At 38.9% G+C, this 16,497-nt stretch overlaps 1 protein-coding gene across 1 annotated transcript in view; it reads right to left on the bottom strand.

Annotated features, from left to right (window-relative positions):
* ADAM17 (ADAM metallopeptidase domain 17) overlaps window positions 1–16,497 on the bottom strand; it is a 51,235-nt gene that overhangs the window by 13,692 nt on the left and 21,046 nt on the right. The window contains exons 5-11 of the mRNA XM_065891587.1: window positions 14,628–14,796; window positions 13,459–13,592; window positions 11,312–11,401; window positions 9,269–9,382; window positions 5,901–6,045; window positions 5,704–5,792; window positions 3,077–3,229 (exon numbers count right to left, since the gene is read on the bottom strand). Coding sequence (XP_065747659.1) covers window positions 3,077–3,229; window positions 5,704–5,792; window positions 5,901–6,045; window positions 9,269–9,382; window positions 11,312–11,401; window positions 13,459–13,592; window positions 14,628–14,796 — 894 coding nt within the window. The remainder of the gene's footprint in view (window positions 1–3,076; window positions 3,230–5,703; window positions 5,793–5,900; window positions 6,046–9,268; window positions 9,383–11,311; window positions 11,402–13,458; window positions 13,593–14,627; window positions 14,797–16,497) is intronic.

Below are 16,497 nucleotides of genomic sequence, written 5' to 3'. Positions count from 1 at the left end.
CAATCTATAGCCAGTTGCTTAGAAGCACAGGCGATGACCTGGGCTTGTGAGTGGCATCTGGGGATGTGAGGGGGGGGAGCGCAGCATCAGGGCACTCTTATGGGACTGAGCCCTTAACCTTTGGGATCTGATGCTATCTCCAGGAAGAGAGTGTCAGAACTGACTTAAAGCCAGCTGGCATTGCAGGAAACAGCTTAGTGTAAAGAAAAACCTCCACGTTTGGTGACCAGAAGGGTCAGAAGTGAAGTGGGCTCTATGAATAGTAAAGTAGACACACAGGAAGAAACACACAATAGGGAAGAACTGTGTAGGTTTTCCCTACACAGGAAGAAAAAACTGAATTGATTTTCCTTTTCGACCCTCCAAAGGTGACTGTGACCACTGAATCAGATACAAAAGGATTACTCTCCGAAAGACACTGAAGACCCCATCTCCCTAAACGGAAATACTAACTGGATTTTTTTAAAGGACGGTAAAGACATTTTTAAGGGGCCTGGTTATTTCAGTCTAGACCTCAGGCAGTTAGTATTTTGCTGCGTTTATTCACCAGCACTGCATAGTCATGAGCTCAATTCTACCAGTTCATTATGGGAGGCCAGGTCCTTATGAATTCAAATTCACACTGAACCAATAAGAAGATCTCTTTGCTAATTTATCAGAGTCACACCCCTAAGCAGCTGGACCCCCGGACAGAGCTGAGGGAAAAGTGACCACTTCACTCTCACTTTTGTTGCCTCCGCACTCCTCGAAGACCTCTGAGCCCTCTCTCTGTATCCTTACCACACCCCCTTCTCCTCCCACCAATAAACTCTAAGAGGTTACAATCCCTAATGCCGTCTGCTCACAGCAGAGCCTGTGGCTTGATACTTCTCAGTGGCTTGTCTGGTGTAAGGTGCCAGGTCCTGTCTTTCTAGGTCGAGGAACCACCTTATTTTTGTCCTGGAGCCTTTTTTACCTAGTTAAAAACATTTTAAGGAATTAATTTTAATTAAGGAATTAAAATGTGGACTAGAAGATGCTCAGTATCTTTTTACAAGGAGATTGCTACTTGGGTAAACCAAACTATTAAAGAAAATACACTTGGGACAAAATAAATAAATGGATAAAGTGTTCTTCGCTGATAGACTAGCAGCTCCAGAGGTAAATGGCTCTGCCCAGCCTCCATTCTCATTAGCGAGTTCCTACAGGGCTGTTCCAAGAGCCCATTGGGGAAGTCTCCCTTAGGAAGAACTTGTAACAGGAAGAGTTAGCACCACGCATGCTCACGTGAACAGTCTGCAAAGTAAAACATTTTACCCCGAAGTACTGCTGCCATCCTCATGACCAAGAAGCAGTGACTAACAACTAGAGCTGCACTAACACGGCAGCCACTGGCCATATGTGATTATTTAAATTTCTTTTTCCTCACCACACATTTCACACTTTTTATTACAGAAACGTTCAAGCATCTATAAAGTGGACAGAATGGATTCATGAATGCTCACATGGCCCCTCACCAGCTTCAGCAATTATCAAACTCATGGCTTCGTGACTCACCTATATCCTCACCATTTTCCCTCTGTTCCCACAGTTTTTTGTTGTTGTTGTTTGGGTTTTTTGCAGCTTTATTAAGGCATATTTTACATATCACAAAATTTACCAGTTTCAATTGTACAATTCAGTGATTTCTAGTAACTTTACCAAGCAATGAAACCATCACCATAAATCGGTTCTAGAACATTTCATCACCTCAGTAAGGTCCCTCAGATCCTTTTACAGGTAATGCCCATTCCCACCTCCAGCCCCAGGCAACCACTACTGAATTTAAATAAAACAGAATTTAAAATTCAGTTCCTTGGTCTCTCCAGCCACATTTCAAGCGCTTACTGGCCACATGGGGCTAGTGACCACTGTATTGGGTACAGCAGAGTGTTCCCCCATCACAGAACCTTCCAGTGAACAGTGCTGAACTATAATGCACATCATTAGAAAGAGAGAGACAACCTCTGAAAAAAGGAGAAAAACAGGGAATGTGATACAATGGAAGAACAGGCAGAACAGGGAGCTCCTCAGGCACAGGTTGTCCAGTGGAGGAAAAACAAAGCATAACAAGCAAAGAAAGAGAGCAATGGACTTTACACCTAACAGCCAAAGAAAACAAGATGCAACAAACAAAAAACATGAGACCAGAATTTTAAAAGGCAGGGTCAGGGCCAGGGAAACGCAAAAGTAATCCTTTCCTCTAGCTCCTAGTCAGGCTTTAAAAGGGGAGTCAGGACAAATAACTTGACGCTTCCTTCCCGATTAGATGCAGATGGTTAGCCCATCCCCCAGCCCACTTAAATTCTGCACAAAACCACAATCTTCTCCTCATGATGCCCCATGCTGCTCAACTTCAACTAAGAGGAAGAAGGCCCAGACAGACATCTATGAACACTTTCAGTTCAGGCGCTACGAGTTAGTCACAGCCACTCTTAGCAAAGTCTCTGAAGCTGTTTACCATGTCCCAAATCAATGAGTATTGTGTACGCCCCCAGACACCCTCAAAAATCGTTCCTCTAAAAAAACAAAAAATCATCCCTCTATTTACCTAACAAGTATTTATTATGTACCAGCTACCCTGAACAGGCAGTGGAGACAGAACCGGTAACCAGAAAGGCAAGGAAGGGCCCTACCCACAGGACGCTTACATATGGCAAATTACATATTTTTTTGCGAAGGTTTATTAAAACGTGCAAATTGTGAAGCAGTGTAGGGTTAATATGAATGACAAACCTGTAAATTAAATGAAGTTTTTAATTGAAAGCCTGAGCCCACCAGATCCTGCAGACTAGGACTCCAGTGCAAGCCATTATATTAAGTAATTAATTTTCCACACAGCCCAAACCAACACATGATCATCTTTGACAACAAACAGTCCAGAGGAGCAGATTTAGATGGACCGTGTTTCACTCTTAATACACACAACCAAGTTTCAAGGTACTTCATAATCTGCTGTTCCATCCCTAGAATGGAAAGCTTTTCTGAGCTCTCATTATAATTAAACATAGCCTCTTTCTTTCCTAACCACATAAAAAACGCTCCAAAAGATACATACCTTATTGTTCTCATGATCGCCACTCACAGCTATGGGATACATAACATACTTTCCTCCCTGGTCCTCATTTGGGGCACATTCTGCTAGACCATCTGGATCGTGTTCTGCTCCAAAATTGTGCCCCAACTCATGCGTTGTAACGAGGTCAGCTTCCTGAAGGATCGTGCAGAGCAAACATTATTTCCTAATAGCCAACCATCAAGTGCTCTCGCCAGCTGGGCCCTGCTGTCTTAGATGTTGGACTACGACTTCTATCAATTACAGAAATTAAACAGAATTCATGGGATTTTATTTAATATTGCAAGTAGTATTATATGGATGAATTTAAATCAGTGTAAGAAAATATAACTTAAAAGATACACTGGAACAGTCTTACTGAGGCACCAAACATTGGCCATTCCAAACACTGCCTGGCACCAGTAAACCCAATAGCTAACAGTCAATCACCCGACCTCCCGCCCCTCACCCCAATCACACTCCTGTTAAGATCTAACTATTGCGGGGGAGGGGGTGGGTGAAAATAAGACAACTGAAGAACAACAAAACAATGTTCCTTATCCCAGTGACTGAATTCATGTCCAATGACAATCTTAATGACCTAGAGGATTTTATTTATCAGAATCCAGTTAAAGGGCTGCACTGAACCGATGAGACCATCAGAGGATTTCTACCTGAATGTAACAATGAATTTGGCCAGTAAAGCTAAAAATGTTCCCGTATTTAACTGCAAAAAATAACAAATTTATTTACTGATTTTTTTCCTAAGAGGGGGGGAAAAATCACTCCATAGAATCTGAAAAAATTTGTATGTATTTTGCAAGACATGGGAATTTTTTTTAAGACAGAGTCCCAATTCTGAAACCAGTGTGTTGAAGATTACCAAGTGTTTATATTAAAATGGTAGTAAAGAAAACTTTGCATTTTAGCAAAAAAGTACTCAAATCCTAAAGGTGCAATATGGAGAAGTGATTCCAAACTGTGCTTTGGAAAAATTCATTAGTGGATTCTCTAACAGACTGACACTTTAAAAACATCGAAGCAATTTATTTTTTGTTCTGTGTGTCTTGTAACAGAAAAATTCTGGAAGACCAAGGAAGACATGTCATGAAATCAAACCATTGATGATGCTGTGCTACCAAAAAGGTAAAGGAGTACCATAAGAAACAATTTTGGAAATTAAAAAGTTTCCAAAAACTGCTTAGTATATTTTTCTTCTCTCATCCCATTTCACTTTTTTTAAATCAACCAAAGTCCATAATTTATATTAGGGTTCACTCTTTGTGTTGCACTTTCTATGGGTTTTGACAAACACATAATGTCTTATATCCATCATTAAAGTATACAGAGTAGTTTCAACACCTGAAAAAATCCTCTGTGCTCCACCTATGCATCCCTCCCCACGTGGGGAAGCAACCACTGGCAACCACTCATCCCTTTCCTGCCTCTGTGGTTTTGCCTTTTGCGGAATATCATATAGATGGAATCAAACAGATTGGCTTCTTTTACTTCGTAATATACATTTACAGTTCCTCCATGTCTTTTTATGGCTTGATAGCTCTTTTTCTTTCTTTCTTTTTTTTAAGTGCTGAATAGTATTGCATTGTCTGGATATAACAGTTTGTTTATCCATTCACCTACTGAAAGGCATCTTGGCTGCTTCCAAGTCTTGGCAATTACTAATAAAGCTGTTATAAACATCCGTGTGCAGGTTTTTGTGAGGGCTCCTTTGAGTAAACACTAAGGAATATGGTTGCTGGATCCTATGGTAATACCAGAGTAAGTTCAGTTTTATGAGAAACTGCCCAACCACCTTCCTAAGTGACTGCACCATTTTGCATTTCCACCATCAAGTGTGAGAATTCACGTCGCTCCACATCCTCGCTAGCATTTGGTGTTACCAGTATTTTGGATTTTAGCCATTCTAATAGTTGTGTAATGGTATCTGCTTGTTGTTTTTTTGTTTGTTTGTTTTTGTCTTTTGCGGTACGCGGGCCTCTCACTGTTGTGAGCACAGGCTCCGGACGCACAGGTTCAGTGGCCACGGCTCACGGGCCCAGCCGCTCCACGGCATGTGGGATCTTCCCAGACCGGGGCACGAACCCGTGTCCCCTGCATCGGCAGGCGGACTCTCAACCACTGCGCCACCAGGGAAGCCCTGCTTGTTGTTTTGATTTGCAATTCCCTAACAGCATATAATGTTGAGCATCTTTTCATATGCTTATCTGCCATCTGTATATCTTCTTTGGTGAGGTGAGGTGTATATTAAGATCTCTGGCCAATTTTTAAGTGGGGGTGTTCGGTTCTTTATTGTTGAGTTTTCAGTATATTCCTTATATATTTTGGATAGCAGTCCTTTAACAGGAGCTGTAGATGAAGGGTGCCAGAAGGGATGTCTTTAGGGAAAACAATAATCCCGACTTGTCTCAAAAGAAATTTGACAGCTAACAATTATTTTCTTCTTTATACTTTTTATTTTCATATTTCCCACTAAAAGCATACATCTTTTTAGGCAGAAACAAAAAACAGTATGTATAGCTTTTAAAAAAGATACCTAAATAAATATGTAATAGCTCAGGTCCTACTACAATAAAGTCAAAATCTACACTTTTAAAAATTAAAGAACATACCTTTGTAAGGATGGTTTTACCATAATTTTTTGTGCTGGTCAAACCACTATTCAAATAGATATTTTTCTTTCCAATTGGACTATAATAAGCTACAGGAAAAAGGAAACAGAAAAAAACTGCTTGTTCAATACAGAATTATAATATAATCCTATCACCTTGCTATCCCCACATATTCATACAACAAATGGAAAACGTACCCTTTGGGCAAACACCTCCATGACTGTTTGCTCTGGGAGAACCAACATAAGCTAATCCAAGAGTTCCCATATCAAAATCTTGGTAGGTGAAAAGATGTGCTAGGCAGACTTTAGATGCTTCTTCAGCTATATCAAAGCTAAATTGCTTTTAAAAAAAAAGTACTCTTAATTAGATTAACAGTTACATCAGACTAAAAGATATATCAACTTAATATTCCAGAATACTACCATACTTTATGATTGCAATTTTTTTTACATTTTTTTAATTGAAGTGTAGTTGATAGACAGTATAAGTTACAGATATAGTAATTCACAATTTTTAAAGGTTATACTCCATTTATAGTTATTATAGAATACTGACTATATTCCCCATGTTGTACAATATATCCTTGTAGCTTATCTTACACATAACAGTTTGCACCTCTTATCCCCTACCCCTATTTGCCCCTCCCACCCCCCCCAACTGGTAACCACTAATTTGTTCTGTCTGTGAGTCTGTTTCTTTTCTGCCACATTCACTAGTTTGTTGCATTTTTTATTTATTTGCTTGTTTGTTTGTTTCTTGGCCGCACTGGGCGGCATGCGGGATGTTAGTTCCCCGATCAGGGATGGAACCCATGCCCCCTGCAGTGGGAGCGCCAAGTCCTAACCACTGGATCGCCAGGGAAGTCCCTTGTTGTACTTTTTAGATTCCATATATAAGTGATATCATATAGTATTTGTCTTTCTCTGACTTATTTCACTTAGCATAACACCCTCCAAGTCCATCCATGTTGTTGCAGATGGCGAAGTGTCCTTCTTTTTTATGGCTGAGTAGTATTCCATTGTGTGTGTGTGTGTGTGTGTGTGTGTGTGTGTGTGTGTGTGTGTGTGTGTGTGTGTGTGCGCGCGCGCGTCTATATATATACGTCACATCTTCTTTATCCATTCATCTACTGATGGACACTCAGGCTGCTTCCATATCTTGGTAACTGTAAAAAGTGCTATGAACATTGAGATGCCTGTATCTTTTCAAATTAGTATTTGTTTCTTTGGTCAATTGCAGTTTTTCACCAGCAATCACAAAATTGTGCGGTATAGTGCTCCTTACCTATGGTTCTCACTCATCTACACAGATGAGAAGCAGACTGTCGTGGGGAGGGTTCAAAAGGGAAAGAGACTGGAGCTTTTTATAGCATTTCGGAACTAGGAGGGTTGATGTGAACACATGCAGTTCAGCACCGGGGACACTCCAATTCTGCAAGGTGAAGGGCTTTGATACTTCTTCCAGAGGATCTCAGCACCTCATACCAAAACAAATCCCTCTAAAGGACTTCAAGGATTCTATTGGTTTTGTAGGGGTTTTAAAGTTTGCTTTGATTTTACAATGTATAGGAGTTATAAACTTACAGGAAAACATATATACCTAGTTTTATGTTACTAAAATTAAGATAAAAATTCATTCAAGTCAACACTGGTGCTTTGGGTTTTTTTTTCTTAAAAGAGGTCCACATATTACTTGATTTTTTTCATTTTTTAATTTTTTGACCACACCACACGGCCTGCAGGACGCCAGTTCCAGACCAGGGACTGAACGCGGGTCCCCGCAGTGAAAGCACCATGTCCGAACCACTGGACCGCCAAGGAATTCCCCAGAACGGGTCCACATGTTACTTTAAAAACCTCTACCATAACAGTCAGAGACTCCAACTTAAAAAGACTGATTTTTTTAATGCTTAAAATGAGTGGTTGGAAAGCCCCATATACGGAATGAGGTGTTCCCGGGAGCTGTCTCCCTAGCCACATAGGGATTTTGATAGTTCCATGATAATAGGCTTAGGCTCTGGGACACTCTTAGGCGCCTTAGGGAAGAGAACTGGAGAGAGCATCTGCAGAGGCAAGTCATTCCCTTTTGTTCCTCCCCCGGTGTGAGTTGTCTGGAGGCCCACAGAAAAGCAGAGGTGGGATCGTTCAGCTGTCCTAGATGTCTGGAGATCTGGCCACTTGTTTTTGGCTTTGTCATCACTAGTTGTGTAACTAAACGTAGACAAGTCATTTAACCTTGCTGTTAATGGGCTGAATTGTGTCCACCTCCAAAATTCATAGGTCGAAGTCCTAAGTCCTAGCAGCTCACAATGTGACTGTATCTGGAGACAGAGCCTTCCTTTAAACAGGTGATGGAGGTAAAATGAGGTCATGCAGGTAGGCCAAACCCAAAATGTCTGGTGCCCTTACACACACAAAGGGAAGACCATGTGAGGACACAGAGAGAAGACGGCCACCTACAAGCCAAGCAGACAGAACTCAGAAGAAGCTAACCGTACCAACACCTTGATCTCAGACTTTCAGCCTCCAGAACCGTGAGAAGATAAATTTCTATTGTTTAAGCTGCCCACTCTGTGGTGCTTTATTATTGGCAGCCCTAATAGACTAATACACTTGGCTGAGTCTCTTTAGAAGAGTAATGGTGCTATCTCAGACAACCTCTCCGGTGGCTAGTGGCCCACGTTAGATAAGGTATGTCAGAGTATTATACAGATACAGCACTCTACGGATCTCAACCTGATAATATCCTTTAACTCCATTCAAGCTTTGAAAACTTGATTTCGCTTTGGCCTTGTTGAGACTCTAACCAGAGAACCCAGATAAGCCACACTGTGCCTGGACCAACCCTAGAAGCTATCAGATAAATAAAGATGTCGTTTTAAGCTGCCAAATTTGCAGTGATTTGTTACAGCAGCCATAGGAAACTAACACATTAACAACACAGCGAAAGATAAACACTATCACTTCACAGGTGGTCATTTTACAACAAAGCAATAGGACACACAGACAGAAACTGAGATCATGTGACAAAAAGGATAAATCATATCTTGTCAAGGCAAGAATCCATATGACATAGAATGTTTATGTTATCTTTAAATTTGTTACCAGAATAAAAACACAAAAATTTTAAATTTCCATAGAGAACTTTCAGATCTCCAAGTTATACTTCTACCATCTAAGACATTTTCATACCATTTGGTAATTACTGACCTAAAAGATCTACTGATAAGCTTCAAAGAGACCTGAACTACCAAAATGGTGTGTAAAATATCTGTAAGTTGGGTATCCATCTATTTTCTAAAGGCCTATTACTTCACTAGATTCGCAGAGATATTATGGTTAAGAAGCATTGCTTTGTAGCATTTTTCGCTTTCAGTTCTGCCCACCTTGCTGTCTGCCCTGCTACAGGGGATAAGGTCACTGTTGGATCAGCTGGGGTGGGCTGCCCCTGGTTTTCAGTCACCTTTCCTAAGATGCCCCTTCATTAATACAGACATGACCCACGTTTTTAGGAATCAGAAAATGGTGTTAAATAGTATCATTTTCAGGGTTCCACGACCTACCTCTAGCAGCATCTTCACGTCCCAAGCATCCTTTTCTTCACTTGGGTAACTTTTTGCCATATTGAAGTGCCTTTCACCAGGTCTTACCTCTTGTGGAGACTTGAGAATGCGAATCTATACTTAAAGAGATAAAATACTTAGAACACTTCAGAAAAAAGTCACAAGACTGAAATAATACTGCATTGTTTCAGCTATTCAAAAAAAGACCATCTACCATTCTTTAAAAATAAAAAGTTTTAGAGTCAAAATTCCATAAAATTCTTCAGCTCTAATATCTAATGTTTAATTTAAAAACAAACCGAGAAGCAAATGGTATGGAAAACACATATGTCAAAGAATGATTTATAAATGTACTCCTAAAATTTTATTTCCTCTATATTTAGTTGGAAAAAATGAAAACCTAGGTTCCATGAGCCTAAAATAATTTATTCCAACTACAGTCATTGATTCAGAGATACAGACCAATAAGATGTGCAGCACTGCACACCACAGGAGTAAGAGTACAAAAAATAAGGGCTTTTCCTTACACACAGTACAAATTCATATTAATCCTAATTTTTTAAAAAAGGAACAAAGGTTTCTCTCCAAAGGAGATGAAACGTATAGGTTGGAAAATCTGGCAAAGGAACAGAGCCATGCTCAGCTCATTGTTTCTGGTATCTCTTCCAGATCTGCCTGCCTACATAGGGGATACTGGGGTCTGCTCTGCCACCACGTGGTAAGCTCACTGGGGCGGCTCTGCAGCTTTGGCGGTGGGTGATCAAGATCAATTCTGCGATGAACCAGGTGAGGGCCCACTGTGACAGCATATCTAAACCACAGCCTCCAACCCACCTATCATCTTTAAAGAAACGGGTTTTTTAATCTCCTATCACACCTAATTTTTTCAATTGTTTCCAAATTTTAAAGCAAAAAGGAGCTTTATTTATCGGTCTTCTAAAACTCAAACATGATGCAGCTATTTTAAACAAGTGAGACAACTTTATTGTACCACAATGGAATAATCACCAACATATTCATGAAATGAAAAAGCAAGGTGCAAGAGTACAACATACCACGAATATGTCAATACACACATATACAAACACATGCTATGCATGCATAAGATATCTCTGGAAAGATATGGATGAAACTAGTGACACGGATGTCTCTGGGGAAAGGAACTGGTTTGACAATGGGTAGGGGTTGAGGAGACTTACTTTTCACTGGCTTTTGTACCGTGTATATATTACCTATTCAAATAATAACTTAAAAAAGAAAATGCAAAACAGTAAAAGAATGGAAAAGGGGAAAATAATTCTCTTAGTTTTCTACAAGTACTATAAAAGTTTAGCATTTATAAGTATGATTTCAAATGCTTTTTTCTTTTTATTCTCTAAATTCTAACCTACAGAACCTATAAGAATATGTCTAGTTTAGTACAAAGAGCCTGGAAAAAAATAGAGACAGTAATTTCCTTAATTTACATGTCAAAATGTCTGTCCAAAGCAATACCCAATTTCAGAAGTCTTGTTAATCAGTCTTATCAATTTGGAACAATTTTTACTATGTGATATAATTAGGATGACATTAATACATCATTGCTGGACATACTCTATTGACAGATAAGAACTCAGGAGATTTTTGGGAAAAGAGATCTAATGGTTCTGTATGTATAAACGCCTTGCAAATGTACATAGTATTTTTAAGTAAATTTTCTAAGCATTCAACAATACGTGCTAGAATTCTAACTAAAGACATTAAGCATAATCATAGAAAACTAAAGCAAGGCAGGGGATAAAAAGGCTATGAATTCAGAAAAAAGAGAGATCATAGCAGCATAAGGTGGCTTTCTGCCTAAAATAAGCCTAAGAAAAGAATATTTCATAATCTATAAATAATATCAAAACACTGTTAAGTTTATCAGATAAAAATCACTGGCATTTCAGAATATTTATTTATGAGTAAAGTAGAAGATAAGTTTCTGGGTTGTGAAAACAAGTGACAAATATTTACAACACATAACTTAGCTGAGTATTATAACCCACATCCATTGATAAATACCTGCTCTATCTGTATTCCATAACCTTTAAAACCTGCATTGTCCCATGAAGTGTTCCGATAGATGTCATCAACTCTGTCAATTAGCTCTATCTGTGTGTATAAAAGGGCGAGAGAAAGATATTATGTATATCTTTACCACTCTTTGCAATGCAATATAAGTTCTGCAGGGGTTAAAAAAAAAATCAGTTCAGATAAAATACCATTGTAAAAGTTTCACCAATTACAAAAACTCGCATTAAGATGTTATGCTTTACGTTGACAGCGCTAATAAAGAAATTATTCCTAGCCTCAAACTTAAAATGTTGGTACCAGAATAGAGCAGTGGTACAGTTCATCCCAAATTTCAGGTAATCAACTGCACAGGGAACCAAAATATCAAGTAACAAGTTTTTTTTAAGAACTGCCATTCCAGGGCTTCCCTGGTGGCGCAGTGGTTTAGAGTCCACCTGCCGATGCAGGGGACACGGGTTCGTGCTGTGGTCCAGGAAGATCCCACATGCCGCGGAGCGGCTGGGCCCGTGACCCATGGCCGCTAAGCCTGCGCGTCTGGAACCTGTGCTCCGCAACGGGAGAGGCCACAACAGTGAGAGGCCTGTGTACCGCAAAAAAAAAAAAAAAAACCTGCCATTCCAGTCAACTACAGAAGTGAAAGTTAAAAGTCAATCAATTTACCTAAAATATTCCTAAAAATAAGTACTCTGTTCATTCTATCTCTTGCCACGTACCTCAGAAAAACATCTTCTTCAGAAAGAGGTAAGGAACAGTGACAGATACTGCTAACCCTACACAAGACCCTCCCTGGGCAAAGTTCAGCACCGAGGACCAGGTAGAAACAGAGAGAGAGGAATGAGGTCTCACCACACCTCCTTTCTCCTGTCCTCTGATGTGGGGAGGGGGAAGGTGGGTAGAGCTACTGAGGGAAGAGCCACAGTACAATAGCCAAGGACAATTCAAACTATTGAATATATAGGAACAGAATACTCATTACCAATCTGCTCCTCAAAGAGAAGGTTTTATTGTTCAAAAACTGGGTAAATGAGGTTTGTTCTGGCAGCTGTGAAGCACATGATACATCTGAGAAATTGTTTTTTGCTTATAGTAACTATAAACCAAGAAATGCAATTTTTAACACCAGACCTCTCATTATATTCATATTCTTGGTGTAATGAACAAAGAAGCAAACTAAGAGCCCCTAATACAAAACCCATACTAAGAAAGCATCTTTTCAAGAAGGACTCTCTTACTTAGGAACAAGAACTATAGTGACTTCACACACTACTCCTACTACCCTCATAATAAATTCACTTGACGTGGAAGGGAAGGGAAAGAAGGGTGAGGAAGGGCACAAAAAAACACAGAATGGGGATAGCAAGGCAAGGAGAAAGACGTCTTTGCGGCACCGGGCTCTGCACTACGAATGAATAGCTGCATTCTCTTATTCCCTCAACATCATTTCTGTCAGTGCCAAGTTATCACGAGGAATGAGGTCATACTGACAAAAAAATGTCAATGAAATATGATTCCCTTGACTTTTAAAATTACAATAGTAAATGCTGAAAAATCCAGCATCAATACTTCTGTAATCCTGCCTTCAAATCTTTGCCCTATAGTTATGACCACAAAAGTCCCATCTATTTCATCCAGTTATAGTCCAACAATTAGCTATTTTATACCAGTACAACACAAACCAAATTGACCAACTCCTCTGATATATACATATAAGCAAAAATAATACACACAAGTTCATAGAAATATCAATACTTTTTTCCCCCACTCTGGAGCATACATCCGTACGTGTCACCAACAGGATCACTGCCATTATAGCAGAGATGTTTTCACAGAGTTCACTTCTATAAAGGAAGGCCTACGTTATGAACTTTCCCTAAACATAATATGCATAAAAATTCTGATGTGCAGAAAATCTTAGTTGAAAGGCAAAATGGGGTTTCAAAAATTTGAAACTAGAATCTCTATACAATAATGTAAGAACCTCAGGTGACAGCCCTCAAATATTTTAGGGAATGACAGAGCATCTGAAACAGATCTCATTTCACTACGTTCAAATTATAGCAGTCTTCTCTTAAATGGAATTTGCCTACCTACGTGAGCTTTTTTGTCCATTACCTCATCCAGTATCAAACACTTACCAAGTAGTTTGTAGTTGTACTCTCTTCCCCTCTGCCCATGTATCTGTAAAAGCGATGATCTGCTACCACCAATAATTTACACGTGTTCTTCAGGGGATTAGGGTCAGCTCTTCTCTTCACCCGATGAACAAGCTCTAATATGAATTTGGATGCACTATTAAATCAAAATTCATCAAAACAAGGAGTGTTTTATAGTAACATTTTAAATCTACTGTATTTTTGAAACAAATATTATTTGAGCTCAGTATCCTTAATGGTATCTTGAACAGGAAAACAATTTGGAGAAAGACAAAAAGTGAAAAGTCATATGAGGTTTTCAAATTGTAGAATTCAAAACCAAGGAAAAGTGCAAAAGTACTTAACAGAATAAAACAATCACCTATCTATTGCTGGGCTATGAAGGTGTCATTTTCTTCTAGAAGAAGTCTACAAATTAACAAAAGTAACAGTAAAAATATCCAGATAATCAAACATTAAAAAATTAGTGGGGATTCCCTGGCGGTCCAGTGGTTAGGACTCCGCACTTTCACTGCTGAGGGTGCAGGTTCAATCCCTGGTCGGGGAACTGAGATCCCACAAGCCATGCAGGGCAGCCAAAAAAAAAATTTTTTTTGAAAAATTATTTTGTGTCAACAGGTCATTTTTTCTTATCAAATAATCACACTGCTTAAGAATTCAGTTATATACTAAAATGCTAGTAATATTTTTCTAAAGTTTTCAAAAATGAGGACAGAATATTTCTCCAAGATGGGTAGATGGTCTTTAAATGACTCTAAATTCATCTGTCCCAAGACATAATTTTCTTCTTTCTGAACAGGACAGACCTCTCCTGCTACCAACTAATTTCTTATAAACTTATCTGAAGATTGTTTTTTCACAGTACTATTCTGTCATTTCTAAATACCTACAAATGAAAATATTTTCCCTCAGATTATTCAATTTCCCCTTTCCCCAATCTTTTTAAAAGTCCAATCTTTATTGCCATCATTATTTTCTAGTGTTTTCAATTCTTACAGAAAAAACATCAAGAAATTTCTGAACAAAACTATTTTCAAGCCAAATACTATAGTTACTTGACAATCATGTTCCTTTTTATCAATTAACAACCACCCACTGAAGACAACTGTTATGCTTGCTTCTTATTTGAAATATATTTTTCTTAGTCTTACCATCAGGTGGCTCTCTGCCTACCAGCCCTTTTGGAAGCAACTCTTCATTATCCGCCTTTATATAACCACACACTTTTGGAGACTGCAAACGTGAAACATTCTTGATATCTTCAGATTTATAAACTAACACTCTTTTGTCTTTAGTATCATTAATTAGTCTCCAAAGTGGCTAAAATAGAAAACAAATATAACTGAGATGGAAAATATAAAAATTCCTAAATATTCAAGCCTTACAACATCCTTTCCCTATTTTTAGGTAACATTCATTTCCAGGTTAAATAAACTGACTAGTCAAAACAAAGTTCTTCTCTGTAAGGGCAATGGTCTCATCAGAACCAGATAGCTCATACAGAAATGATTCTGTGTATGTATATGTGTGTGTGTATGTATCTCCATACCTGTCACAGAAATGAAAATCAAAACCTCAAGGAGACCACTTCATACCCACTAGGTTGGCTGTAATCAAAAAGACATATAACAACAAGTATTGGCAAGGATGTGGAGAAACCCTCATCTACTGCTGGTGAGAATGGAATACGGAATATAAAATGCGGTAACTGTAAAATGGTGAGAATGTAAAGGGCAGCCACTATGGAAAACAGTCTGGCAGTTCCTCAAAAGGTTAAAAACAGAGTTACCATATGACCCAACAATTCCATTCCTAGTATATTATATACCCAAGATCAATGAAAATATATGCTCACATAAAAACCTGTTCAAAAATGTTCATAGCAGCATTATTCATAACATAAGTAGAAATAAGACTAATATCCAACTGATGAATAAGCAAAATGTGGTATATCCAAACAATAGAATATTACTTGGCAATAAAAAGAAATGGTGTACTTGACACATGCTATAACATGAACACTGAAAACATTCGAAATGAAAGTAGCCAGACACAAAAGACCACATGCTGTGTGACTGCATTTTTATGGAAATGACCAAGCAAATCTAAAGAAACAAAAAAGACAAATCTAAAGAGACAGAGAGTAGATTAGTGGTTTCCTAGAGCTGGGAGGGTTGGGGCGAGGGGGAAGTGGGCTTCTAAGTAATAAACCACTTTTTCAATTTAAAAAATTATTAATCTCATGCAAAAGTACTTCAATAAACCTGATGAGTTTACTTTTAAGTGAACATCTCACAGGGAAATGTTAATTATGGTCATTTTTGTACTTAGTGAAACCGAGAGATACGGATGGAAAGAGAATTCCTAATTGTCCCAAAGGGTATTTGGAAAAGTGAGGAATCTGAGCAAAATTAACTTGGATCCTAAATGCACCCACTTTGGATTAAGAATTAATAGATGATCCTAAGGAAATAAGCAAACCCGTGCACTGTGGCAGAAACAATGCTGTGCATTCCCCACACGGTTTTATCTTTCTGAGCACAAGAGATTATCTTCCCCAGCCTCCTTTGTAGGCAGGTCAGAGACAAGAGTTTCTGGAACGTGGGTGGAAGTGATGTAGGCCACTTGCAAGCCTAGCCATAAAAATCCCCTGTGGGATCCTCCAGCTGTTTCCCTTCTGTGGCAACCTCAGAGAATATGTGTCCATGTTCCAGAGTATTCTCATTTTCCTAGAGACGCAGAAACACTTCAACCCACAGATCTGTAGCAAACATTTTGTTTTCTGGACTAGTATCTGACATACAGCCATGTGTCTCACACAAATGTGGCCAGTTTGCTCTTGGTTTCTACTGCTAGGATTTCAATGGAAGAATGGCCAGAGCCTGAGTTTCCTAGTTTCCTCTTTTAACTTCTCAAGACTATGAACTATCACCTTTTATAGATCTTGCATTTCCAGAGCATCTAGGAAAGATTTCATCTTCATCTTTGAGAAGGATTATTAGAGAAAGAATAAAGAAAAAA

This window comes from Phocoena phocoena, chromosome 14 (genome assembly GCF_963924675.1).
Source record: "Phocoena phocoena chromosome 14, mPhoPho1.1, whole genome shotgun sequence".
In the NCBI taxonomy this organism is placed as follows: Eukaryota; Metazoa; Chordata; class Mammalia; order Artiodactyla; family Phocoenidae; genus Phocoena; species Phocoena phocoena.
The sequence above is the reverse complement of the archived record's forward strand: the minus strand, read 5'-3'. Positions and strand labels throughout refer to the sequence as shown.